Genomic DNA, 13,005 nt, shown 5'->3' on the forward strand with positions numbered 1-13,005 from the left:
GACACTCTGAAGTCCAGATTTCATTTTGGAAGAGCAATAAGGATGGGCCTGAAAAGGAAATCAGGCAATTAACCTAAATAAAACAAAGCTCTGGATCTCAGATAAAGTAATGTTAGGCAATTCTTGTCTTTCAGCACCATGCAGTCTTGAAAAACACATTGTAAAGCCTGTTGTGGAAGCAGTTTCATATATATTAATCTGCATCCAAAGTGACAGGAGGAGCTTACAAGCTAAAGCCGGGTGGGATAAACAAAACAGAGGTCACCAATGGGGAAGGGTCAGTGGTAAGCGTTTAATGTGAACTGACAGCTAACCCAGAGCCTTACTTCTGTGTTTTGGCATTTTATTTTACTGATTTGAAATGTAATTCATGAACATAATTTTAAAAATTAAATGATGCTTACAGGCTCACATTACCAGGCAGCAGTCCCCTGCTTCTTCCGTGCGGTCTTCCCATCCCAGTCTGAAAGCAACTGCTTTTAACTCGTTCCTTCATTTCTTCTATATTTCTAAAAGATGTGTGTATATTTCTCTCTCTTGGTTTATCAGTTCGACTTAATATTGAGTAACTTCTCCTCATGTTAGATGGAGGTCTTCAGCTTTCTCTTCCTCTCATCCCAGTGAGGTTGTTCCACGTTTTTTGTTTGTTTGTTTTATTCATATTCCTTGTTTTCACTATTATTGCCAGTAAGTATTGTATATGGCCAGTGGCTGTCACGGCCATGCACATGCAGGTTCACATTGGATTCGGGCAGATGGTAAGGAAACAGTGGAGCCAGAAGATGGTGGGCCATTCCTTTATTAAAGTCTGACACCGGCCAACGAGCAACACACAGGGAAACACTTCCCTCTAATTTCACAACCCGGAGAATCTTTTCCGGTTCCTCCTAGAACCAAAAGCCTCATCAGTCTCAGCAGAGCTTACATAAGCCCCTATCTCTGATTCCCCATCTGCCAACATAGCTTCTTTCTCAGCACTCTGCATTCTCTCTGTTCTACTTGCAAAACATGGCTTCCCCTTCTCCTCTTCCTTTTCTCTTTTCAAAGCTTTCTGGTTCTCTGGTTCGGAAACCTCTGCTCCAGGAAATATTAGCAAAACAATGGCCCTTCCCAAACAGGAAGGTAATTTGCAATTTCACAGACATACACCTTGTGTTGCCCAACCCCCAATGCAAACCATGAGCAAGCAAACATAAAAGTCACATTTTACAAACTTATATGACCAACATATTGCTTACTCATGAACCAGGTATGAAGACAAGTGCATTTTCTTTCACGGCTTTTTCTGTTTTCTTGAAGGTAATAATTGCCTTGTTTTTATTTTTTCATTTCATTGTCTTATTTGCGTGTGTAGTTGAATCTCCTGATATCTTCTGATAGCTCTACAACGCCTCTCTAGACATTTTTCTACGTGATTTAATCTACTGGTTCCACTTTTGTCCATTGACAGCATTCCTTCTGGAGTCCTTTGTTCTCCTGTTCATCTAATCTGATCACTCCCTAGGCATGCCCAGCTTTTGTCCTGGGACCTGCCTTTACCATCATCGGTAGAAATTTTCTTGCCTTTGCTACTTTGCATTTGATTGCAAGTAACAGAACTCTTGAATTTACACTTGCTCAAACAATAAGGATGTATATAATCTCCCACTACAGAAACCTGCAAGGGAGAGTAGGCCTTAGCTCCAGGCTCTGATTTCCTGCCCTGCTAGCTTCATCATCAGGCTAGTGGCAAGAAGCCTTTAGCCCTTTCTGGCATTACAACCAGACTTGATGTTGTCCAAAGGAAGAGAAGGGATCAGCATTTCTCATGACTCTGTCTTAGGAGCAATGGAACTCTTCTCAGATGCTCACTAGATCTCATCATTGTCCCATCTCATTTTTAGAGTTGAATCACAAGCTCAATTTTAAACCAGTTCTTAGAAATAGGAATGGCAGGGGTGACTTTGAACTACCTAGATTATAATCAGGATCAACTTTTGGAGCTGAGTGTGAGAACACAGTTCCCTGAGTTACATGGTCAGGATGTTGACACCTTTATGAACCAGGGTTTTCTTATGGGTGGAATAGATGCTAATCATATCCACTAAAGGAGGTAAAATTTTGTAGACTTTGCCTGAATGACCATGTCTCCATTATATCTTCATACTAATTTATAATTTAGCAAGGGCTAGACTTTTTGGTTGAAAATCGTTTTCACTTAAATATTTGAAGCATTGTTCCATTGCCTGCTCACTTTCAATATTATTCCTGGCTATCTCTGTGCTCCATCCATTACTGCTGACCTAACTCCTTTGCTGTTAAATTAGAGGCCATTACATAGCTCATTTGTACAATGCTCCAGATGCGCTCTTTGGTGGCTTCCAAGATGCTATATTTGTCTGTGTCCCATGATATGGTACATAAAGCAGTGGACCTGAAAGAAACCAGTGTTTTAGGCTATTCCAGTCAATAAAATCTTGGACAAGTCACCTAACCTTACCCACCTCTAAATCTTAATGGCTTGATCCTGAAAGTGACTTCAGAATCTATTTGGTCAGGACATGTATATTTTAAAACTGCCTGTATAAGTTTGGCTTTAAACCAGATTTTTCTGTTTCCCTGTAACAAATGGCAACATGAATTATGATATTCGCTGACTCTAAGCAGTGTCAGACAAGCTTTTCAATAATATCCATTTAGGAAATGGTCATAACTTACCAAGAATTATTATTATTTTTTTACCCCCTCAAAGTGAGAAGCAGGGAGACAGAGAGACAGACTCTTGCATGCATCCAACTGGCATCCACGTGGCACGCCCACCAGGGGGTGATGCTCTGCTGTAATCGGAGCCATTCTAACGCCTGAGGCAGAGGTCATGGAGCCATCCTCAGCACCCAGGCTAACTTTGCTCCAGTGGAGCCTTGGCTGCGGGAGGGGAAGAGAGAGAGAGAGAGCGAGGAAGGAGAGGGGGCGGGGTGGAAAAGCAGATGGGCGCTTCTCCTGTGTGCCCTGGCCAGGAATCAAACCCAGAACTTCCACACGCCGGGCTGATGCTCTACCGCTGAGCCAACCAGCCAGGGCCTATCAACAATTTTTATTGTGAGGTTGTTAAGAAATGAGTCATTTTTACCATCTTCTGTTCCACCTGCTTCTCTCAGTCTCTGTATTTCCATTACACACATACTCTTCCTCCCCCATTAAAGAGGGGTGAGGGATGAGGGCAAACGACAGTCTTCAGGTCGAATATAACTATATAAAGAGTCCCCCCAGGTGATTACGGAATAGTGGTCATTTTGGTTACTTTGATGGTGTGAAACTACCATAATTAGCACTGAGGTATGTTAATAAGTTATTCAGAACACTATAATATTTTCTATAATTTAGCTCTATTTCATAGGTGTAGTAAATGTAAAAAGCATTTTATAACTATGTATTATATATGCTGTATATTATATAGAAAGCAAAATAACATCAGCAAATAAATATTTAAGTAAAGGGATTCTGTGGCATATAGGCTTTCAGGAAAGGATGATGGACAGATGGATGGATGGATTATAATGGACAGTTGGACAGAAAGATGAATGAATCCTTTTTTAAAAAGACCAGCATGCACCTAGATGATAGAGGTGATACCAGAGATAGGGAGATCAGTTAGAACTAACCCATTTGAAGTGATAAAGAAAACATTTGTCTTGATGAGGAAAGTTTGCTTTTTTGACTCCCTGCAGCTGCCCCTCCGCCTTTGGCTGTGAGCATTGCAGACAGCGCGAGCCCGGCTGGCGGGTGCAGGTGTCGCCTTGCTGCCTTTCCTTGTCTGTTCACACCCACTTCCTCACCTGTTCTTTGTGTTCCTTTAGTTTTATTTGGACTCATAATGTAAGTTTTAGTCTCTGATTCCCTGAGAGTGTCAGCATTGTTTTCTCCTCCCACTTCTAGCACCCCCTTTGGAAAGGGATAATTTGCCTGTTGCTGAATTCCTAGAGGAGGTTTAGGAAAATTCCATTATCCTGTTTCTCTGTTGTGTTCCCTTTTTTGATGTTTTAATTTTTAGCCAGTAAAAGAGTAATGCATACACATTTATCAAATGAAATAATCTATGAGAAAAGTCTCTCAGTAAACTTATAATCAGTATGCTAGGTTATCAAACATTATTAAAAGTCTTGTTCATTGTGGACATTTTTGCAACATGGTGCAACTGTATTGAATTTTCTAATAAAAGCTGCATAATCCTGAAGTGCTTTTGATTTATCAAGGATTAAACTGTGTGCAATATTGGGTTCATATTATTATATTTCATTATATCCCAATTCTTTAAAAGTTTTTAATTCATATGGATGCATATCTGTGTGTTGGGCAAATAAGTCTGTGTAATTTGTGTTATTTGGTTTTGCTCACTGTTATCAGAAATGGTGCTTCCCACTTGGGGCAGCTGATTGCCTTTATGCTTGGGAAGAGGCTTGGTTATGCTAATATGTGCTGGGGGAGGGGTTGTCCCAGGGAAAAGTTTTAAAAGGAGGAGCTAGGAGGCCATTTTTAGGAGAAGGGAGGAGACCACGTTGTTGAGAGGCGAGAGAGGCCAGGTGGTTGCAGGGGCGGAGGCAGCCACAGTGGAGGTGTGCAGAGGGACTGAGTGAGACTGTTGGGCCTTTGATCTAGGAAAAAACCCAGAGAAAGGCAGTGGCTTTGGGAGCACTGAATGGAAAGGGAAGTGTTTTCCCACTGTGTGTATTTTCTCGCCCATCAGTTGCGAGCTAGAATAAAGGATGGCCCACCAGGTTCTTGGCTTCATTGTTTCATTACCATCTGTCCAAATTAAAAGGGAACCTGCACGGGCCAGGCAGCCGTGATGGTGGTCGTGGCTACTGGCTTTACGCTGTGGTAGCCTGTTCCCCAGAAAGCGAATCCGAGACTTGCACGTGCAGGTTTGTTGAGGAGTGCAGGTGTGGTCAATGCCGAAGGGCGGGACTGGGCAGGGTGGGCTCTGAAGAGCTCTGAGGCTCAGTTGGCCTTCAGAGTTAACTCAACTTGGGGTCAGACCTTATACCCTTTATTAGTTATCTATTGTAGCATAACAAATTACCCCAAAGCAGAGCAGCTTAAAATTGCAAACACATAATTTCTGTGGGTCAGGACTCCATGGACAGCTGAGCTGAACACCTCTCCTGCACCGTCTCCCACAAGGCTCCAGGCAAGGTATTGATCAGGGCAGCAGTCATTTCATGGCTTGACTGGTGAGATCCATGTCCCAGCCCACTCCCGTGGCTGTTGGTCGGCCTCTGAGCCTTCACTGACTGTTGGCCGGGGATATCAATTTCTTCCCATAGAGCAGCCTACAACATGTCGTCTGCCTTCCTTCAGAGCAAGCAAGCAAGAGTGCCCAAAACAGAGGCTACTGTCTTTCGTAATCTAATTTCAGAAGTGACGTCCCATCATTTTTGCCATATTCCTTTCATGGGAAGCAGGTCACTGGGTGTGGCCTGCACTCAAGGAGAGGGAATGACTCAGGCATGAACAGTAGGAGGCAGGGATCTATGATGGTCATCTTAGAGGCTGCCTACCAACGTGCATAGCAACCAGTCCCTGGATACAGGCTGCTTAGGGCAATCAACTGTGACCGTGGTGAAGCAGCTCTCTTCAGCTGAGTAGTCCCTGAAGAGGGTGTCCAGGGAGGACTGCTGGCTGACAGTCTTCCTGACCGCGGGACAATGCCTGTCCCTCAGAAGCAGGGTCTGGGCGGTTCTGGACAGCAGCCACTTCCATACCTCTTACTCTTGCTTACTGGGATATTTAATAAACCAGAATTTCTCAATCGTGTTGAAACTGCAGTGTATAATATTTCCTTCTCTGTTTTTGTTTTGTTTCTGGTGCTTTTAGAGACAGCTTTTCTATACGTTACTAGACAGACTGCATACCTACAAGACTGAGCACATTCTTTCACTGGAGTAACACTTCTTTTAAAGGAGAACTTATAGAGCAGCATGCATAAGATCACTCTTTTTGATATAGATATTCACTTTAAATTGTATAGTGAGCAGTATAAAACTTAGTATATCTTAGCTTGCAGTGGATTATTTTTTAAAACCATTTTAAGTGAGCTTAAAGAGCTTGAATGCAAAAGCATTTTCAGAACGGTCTTTATCCTTTTCTGGAGATAGATGTGAAATTGATCGAAACAGCTAACAAAGTGATAACGTTTCTTTTTCAGATTGTAAATTTTAATAAAGTTATAAGAATTTATATATCTTCTTTACTCCTCTAATTTCTTTAAAATTGCAGGTCTGTCTTGTTTTTCATTTCCTTTTCTGTTTTTGTTTCATTTTGTAGGTGAAGAAGCTCCTGATTTTGTCACTTTTCTTTATCAAATAACCAGAGGAATTGTTGCAAGGAGTTATGGGCTGAATGTAGCCAAACTAGCAGATATTCCTGGAGAAATTTTAAAGAAAGCAGCTAGCAAGTCAAAAGAGCTGGAAGGATTAGTAAATATGAAAAGGTCAGAATGATTGTTTTGCATTTTATTTATTTATAATGAAACCTTCCAAGTTGTCCATGAAGGAGGATTGTCCTGAGAATGAACGAATATCACATCTACCTTGAAGCACTTCTACAGATACTCTGAAACACTAAGTTACAATAAAATGAAAACAACTCTCCCAAAGCTCATGTGATTTAGCCTGCTTCTCTAGGCCAATCTTTCTCTATTAAGTTGCTAAATTGGTTTTTCTGTCATTTTTTTCTAAAGAATTAAGTTAACTTCTTAGTGTATGCCAACACATTAGTTGCTTAAAACATTCATTTATACAAAAAAAATTAAAACTCAATGTATAAAACCTTTGAGGTACCTCTTTTTTCATATATTACATTCAAATATAGTGGTTGCATTTAGAAATTAAGAATTCTGTCAGGACATGAATGGAAATGATAGTATTATGTAAGTACGTAACTGTAGTCAGTGTCTGCATGTCACTTTGTGGGTTTGTTTTTTTTGTTTATTTATTTATTTATTTATTCTGTATTTTTCTGAAGCCAGAAACGGGGAGAGACAGACAGACTCCCGCATGCGCCTGACCGGGATCCACCCGGCACACCCACCAGGGGGCGATGCTCTGCCCCTCTGGGGCATCGCTCTGTCCCGACCAGAGCCACTCTAGTGCCTGGGGCAGAGGCCGAGGAGCCATCCCCAGCCCCGGGGCCATCTTTGCTCCAGTGGAGCCTCGGCTGTGGGAGGGGAAGAGACAGACAGAGAGGAAGGAGAGGGGGAGGGGTGGAGAAGCAAATGGGCGCCTCTCCTGTGTGCCCTGGCTGGGAATCGAACTCGGGACCTCTGCACACCAGGCCGACACTCCACCACTGAGCTAACCGGCCAGGGCCTGTGGGTTTGTTTTTGACAAATTTTTCATTCCAAACTTGACTTCTCTCAGTCCCCTAGAATACCTGTGTGAATGCATTCTACCTCTTACCCTTGATATCAAGCCTGTATGTAGTCAGCATATAAACCCGAGATGTACTTTGGAAGGATGTTACTAGGAAAATATCACATTAATAAATAAACTACAGCCTTTTGTTTTTCAAATTATCAAACAACATAAGCTCCTTACATGCCTCCTGCCCCACTCTTGCTCTGCCTAGGGACTCTAACTGGCCTGGAGTAGGACGCTACTGCCTTGGTCGATAACAATGACCATGAATGGACGGACTGTAGGTCAAACTGAAAATCTTGGCTGGCCACCATACTATAATAATACTTTTTCATTCTGGAAATCATGACCAAATTTAAATATTGATACCTAGTATTAGTTAAAGAAACAATTGAAACTTGTACCCTGAAGTACAGTTGTACAACCAACTTCTCTTTCTCCTCTTCCTGCCTCTGTGGTTCTGCCTTGCTCTGCGCACCTTACCATGGTAACTGCCGTGGACCAGGTGCAGGGGGCTGGGGTCCCACACGTGCTAACTGCCGTGGACCAGGTGCAGGGGGCTGGGGTCCCGCACGTGGTAACTGCCGTGGACCAGGTCCAAGGGGCTGGGGTCCTGCACATGACATGTTGCTTTCTCTGCTGACATTCTCTTCTGAATCATTTCTGCATTGCCAAGCAGAAGCAAATGATGTAACCAATGGTTGACTATTTCCAATTATGTATTACAAAATTGATTTGTATAACATTTTCCATAGAGAAAAGTAATCATCTGTGAGTTTAAAAATAAGCTTGGCCCTAGCTCTATGCAAAGTCCAAAGACTACTTTAATTCCTCTTGTTTCCTAAGATTTTTCTTTTTCCCCTAAAAAAAAACTAGAATAAAAGTTTACTACAAAAGATATATTGCAAGGTATCAATGAAATAGGAGTTTATACTTGTTACTATATATCCCTTAAAGCAGGAGTGATAATATTTACTGATAAATTTATAAAACATTTAACTCTTCCAACTACTATTTGACATTCTGAAATCTAGAAAGTTATCTTGACAAGACAGAATTGTACGAAGAGGCAGCGTTGGAATGGCATCTGATGATTTATCAGGACACTATATTTAATTATTTTTTCACTAAAAGTGCTTATCTCATGAATTCTGTTGGCCAGATCAAAGAAACAAAACCAAATCTTGTGCATTGGTGTGGGTTTGTTGTAAGAGCTAATATTTATTGAATGCTTACTGTGCACAGAAACAAGTCACAACAGTGCTTTGCAGCAGCCTAGACACTATCCAAGTTATTGTTCTTATTGCTTTATGTATATGAACTCATTTAATCCTTATGGCAACCTTGTGAGTATGTATACTGTTGTAATCAGTAACCTTGTGAGAGATGTACTGTTGGGGAAAATGAGGCCAAGCAGGGCAGGGTACTGACCAAGAAACCAGAGTCACACATGTAGTTAGGGGTGAAGCAGTAACTGGAACTCAGATACCCTGGCTTCATACCTTAAACATATAACTAGGTTGTTTTTTGCAGAAGAAAAGCAGGTTTGTGTTATGTTGATATTTTACTCTTTCATTAGCTAGCTTTATTTTATTAAATCAGTTTTACTTTTCATCCTATGAGTATCCACAGCCTTGGCTGAGTTAGAAAAGGGAGGAAGCTGGGCTCTCCCTTCCTGGAGGCAGTAGGGATGGGGACGGACAGCCTTGGTCTCTATCGCAGTGACACTGAAAATGCCTTTCACTAGAAGGCTCGTCAGGACAGCTTCCTAATCACAGAGCCCTGTTGGGTATTCTGATGTTATAGACTTTTCATAGCTTTCAATGAAATATATTTTTCCCCAACAATTTCATTTATAAAATAAGTACTACTTTTATTTTCTCCCCAGGAAAAGGCTAAAGTGTTTTACAAAATTATGGATGATAAATGATGCACAAGACCTGCAAAAGTGGACAGACAAGTTCAATATGGAAGAAATTATGGACTTCTCTTCCTGATTGACATGAAGACTATGTTTTGAACAAAAACTAGAGAATTAAAAACACCCGCTGCACAAAACAGCACTCCAGTAACAGCCCATCCTTGTGTGAGCATGAAGCATGCTCATGGACTATTCCTAGTGGAGACAGAGCTTTGTGTAGACAGTCTGTTTCAGGTTCCTGTCTTCCTGATTGAGAATATAAATACTTCTGAATACTAAGACATGTGTTATGTAATTAGAAAATCTGAGGGATGGTAAGCTTCAACTAAAATCAAACCTAAATAAAAGCCTAAAGTAGTAGGATATAATAGTTCATGAGTTTTTAGAGAGTGATATAAAAATTTAACTTATACTTTTATTTGTTTCAGTTTGGATAATTTGCAGCTGGGTGAAATGTCTGGCAAGAATTTACATTTAATTTGAACTAAAATAATTTTATAATGCCATCAGTTTGTTCATTGAACGTAAGGGTTTTTTTATAAGAAATAGACTCATCATGCTTTTAGAAACTAGAACACTGAAGGAATAAGATCATATGAAATTTGAAAAATTAAATATTGTCAGTTTTAAGAGATTGTTGGATGAAATTGTCATTCAAGTAATAAACATTTAATGAATACTTGCTATAAATTATAATTATTTATTGAATTTGGGGTTTTCAGCTTTCTGGCAATTGTTACTTTTAAGGTTTAATTATAAAACCAGGATCTCAGCGCCTACAAAACACACAGAGTGACGGTTGTTCGTTTTGGACTTTTCTGTTGACCAGCAGAGCAATGTATGACATCTGCTGTGAACTCCCAGCTTTGCTGAGTGATAACAGCACCCGCCCTACGTGTTCAGCATGATACCTGCTCGCCTGTGTCCCTGAGGTTTTTACACCACGTACAGTCTGGCTTCTCACATCTATGTACTTTGTGTTTTTTTGTTTTTTTTTTGTTTTTTTTTTATTATTAATGTTAATGGGATGACATTAATAATTCAGGGTACATATACTCAAAGAAAACATGTCTAGGTTATCTTGTCATTAAATTATGTTGCATAACCCTCGCCCAGAGTCAGATTGTCCTCCGCCACCCTCTATCTAGTTTTCTCTGTGCCCCTCCCCCTCCCCCTAAGTCTCTCCCTCCCTCCCTCCTGCATCCTCCCTCCCCCCACCCCTAGTAACCACCACACTCTTGTCCATGTCTCTTAGTCTCGTTTTTATGTTCCACCAATGTATGGAATCATGTAGTTCTTGGTTTTTTCTGATTTACTTATTTCACTCCGTATAATGTTATCAAGATCCCACCATTTTGCTGTAAATGATCTGATGTTATCATTTCTTATGGCTGAGTAGTATTCCATAGTGTATATGTGCCACATCTTCTTTATCCAGTCTTCTATTGAAGGGCTTTTTGGTTGTTTCCATGTCTTGGCCACTGTGAACAATGCTGCAATGAACATGGGGCTACATGTGTCTTTACGTATCAATGATTCTGAGGTTTTGGGGTATATACCCAGTAGAGGGATTGCTGGGTCACAAGGTAGTTCTATTTGCAGTTTTTTGAGGAACCACCATACTTTCCTCCATAATGGTTGTACTACTTTACAGTCCCACCAACAGTGGATGAGAGTTCCCTTTTCTCTGCAGCCTCTCCAACATTTGCTATTACCCGTCTTGTTGATAATAGCTAATCTAACAGGGGTGAGGTGGTATCGCATTGTAGTTTTGATTTGCATTTCTCTAATAACTAATGAAGCTGAGCATCTCTTCATATATCTGTTGGCCATTTGTATTTCTTCCTGGGAGAAGTGTCTGTTCATGTCCTCTTCCCATTATTTTATTGGATTGTTTGTTTGTTTGTTGTTGAGTTTTATGAGTTCTTTGTAAATTTTGGATATTAGGCCCTTATCTGAGCTGTTGTTTGAAAATATCAGTTCCCATTTAGTTGGCTGTTTATTTTGATATCAGTTTCTCTTGCTGAGCAAAAACTTTTTATTCTGATGTAGTCCCATTCATTTATCTTTGCCTTCACTTCTCTTGCCATTGGAGTCAAGTTCATAAAATGTTCTTTAATCCCCAGCTCCATGAGTTTAGTACCTATGTCTTCTTCTATGTACTTTATTGTTTCAGATCTTATATTTAGGTCTTTGATCCATTTTGAATTAATTTTAGTACACGGGGACAGTCTGTAGTCGAGTTTCATTCTTTTGCATGTGGCTTTCCAGTTTTCCCAACACCATTTGTTAAAGAGGCTTTCTTTTCTCCATTTTGTGTTCTTGGCCCCTTTATCAAAGATTATTTGACCATTTATATGTGGTTCTATTTCTGGGCTTTCTATTCTGTTCCATTGGTCTGAGTGTCTATTTTTCTGCCAATACCATGCAGTTTTGATTATTGTGGCCCTATAATATAGTTCGAAGTCAGGTATTGTAATGCCCCCAGCTTCATTCTTTTTCCTTAGGATTGCTTTGGGTATTCGGGTTTTTTTATAGTTCCATATAAATCTTATGATTTTTTGTTCCATTTCTTTAAAAAATGTCATAGGAATTTTGATGGGAATTGCATTAAATTTATATATTACTTTGGGTAATATGGCCATTTTGATTATATTTATTCTTCCTATCCAAGAACAAGGAATATTTTTCCATCTCATTGTGTCTTTTTCTATTTCTCTTAGCAGTGCCTTGTAGTTCTCTTTATATAGGTCCTTTACATTCTTTGTTATGTTTATTCTTAGGTATTTTTTTTGTTGTTGTTGCAATCGTGAAGGGGATTATTTTTTTGAGTTTGTTTTCTTTTTTTTTTTTTTTTTACAGAGACAGAGAGTGAGTCAGAGAGAGTGATAGACAGGGACAGACAGACAGGAACGGAGAGAGATGAGAAGCATCAATCATTAGTTTTTCATTGCGCGTTGCAACACCTTAGTTGTTCATTGATTGCTTTCTCATATGTGCCTTGACCGCGGGCCTTCAGCAGACCGAGTAACCCCTTGCTGGAGGCAGCGACCTTGGGTTCAAGCTGGTGGGCTTTTCCTCAAACCAGATGAGCCCGCACTCAAGCTGGCAACCTCGTGGTCTCAAACCCGGGTCCTCTGCATCCCAGTCTGACGCTTTATCCACTGCGCCACCGCCTGGTCAGGCGAGTTTGTTTTCTAATATTTCATTGTTGGCATATAGAAAGTCTATGGACTTTTGTATGTTAATTTTGTATCCTGCGACCTTACTGTATTGGTTTATTGTTTCTAGTAATGTTTTTGTGGAGTCCTTTGGGTTTTCGATGTATAGGATCATATCATCAGCAAAAAGTGATACCTTTACTTCTTCTTTTCCGATATGGATGCCTTTTATTTCTTTGTCTTGTCTGATTGCTCTGGCCAGAACTACTAGCACCACGTTAAATAAGAGTGAAGAGAGTGGACAACCCTGTCGTGTTCCTGATTTAAGGTGGAAAGTCCTCAGTTTTACACCGTTTAATATGATGTTGGCTGATGGTTTATTATATATGGCCTTTATCATGTTGAGATATTTTCCTTCTATACCCATTTTGTTGAGAGTCTTAAACATAAAATTGTGTTGTATTTTATCAAAAGCCTTTTCTGCGTCTATTGATAAGATCATGTGGTTTTTGTTCTTTGTTTTGTTGAT

General features: G+C 40.3%; 1 protein-coding gene across 2 annotated transcripts in view; it reads left to right on the forward strand.

The window, feature by feature from the left end:
- Window positions 1-10,308, forward strand: part of MSH3 (mutS homolog 3) — a 238,806-nt gene extending 228,498 nt beyond the window's left edge. The window contains exons 21-22 of one of the 2 annotated variants that reach the window (XM_066273683.1): window positions 6,304-6,469; window positions 9,283-10,308. In XM_066273683.1, the coding sequence (XP_066129780.1) occupies window positions 6,304-6,469; window positions 9,283-9,391 (275 nt within the window). In that variant the 3' untranslated portion in view covers window positions 9,392-10,308. The remainder of the gene's footprint in view (window positions 1-6,303; window positions 6,470-9,282) is intronic. The other variant, XM_066273682.1, reaches the window with a different exon arrangement.
- Window positions 10,309-13,005: the final 2,697 nt, after the last annotated feature.

The sequence above is a fragment of the Saccopteryx bilineata genome, chromosome 4 (genome assembly GCF_036850765.1).
Source record: "Saccopteryx bilineata isolate mSacBil1 chromosome 4, mSacBil1_pri_phased_curated, whole genome shotgun sequence".
In the NCBI taxonomy this organism is placed as follows: Eukaryota; Metazoa; Chordata; class Mammalia; order Chiroptera; family Emballonuridae; genus Saccopteryx; species Saccopteryx bilineata.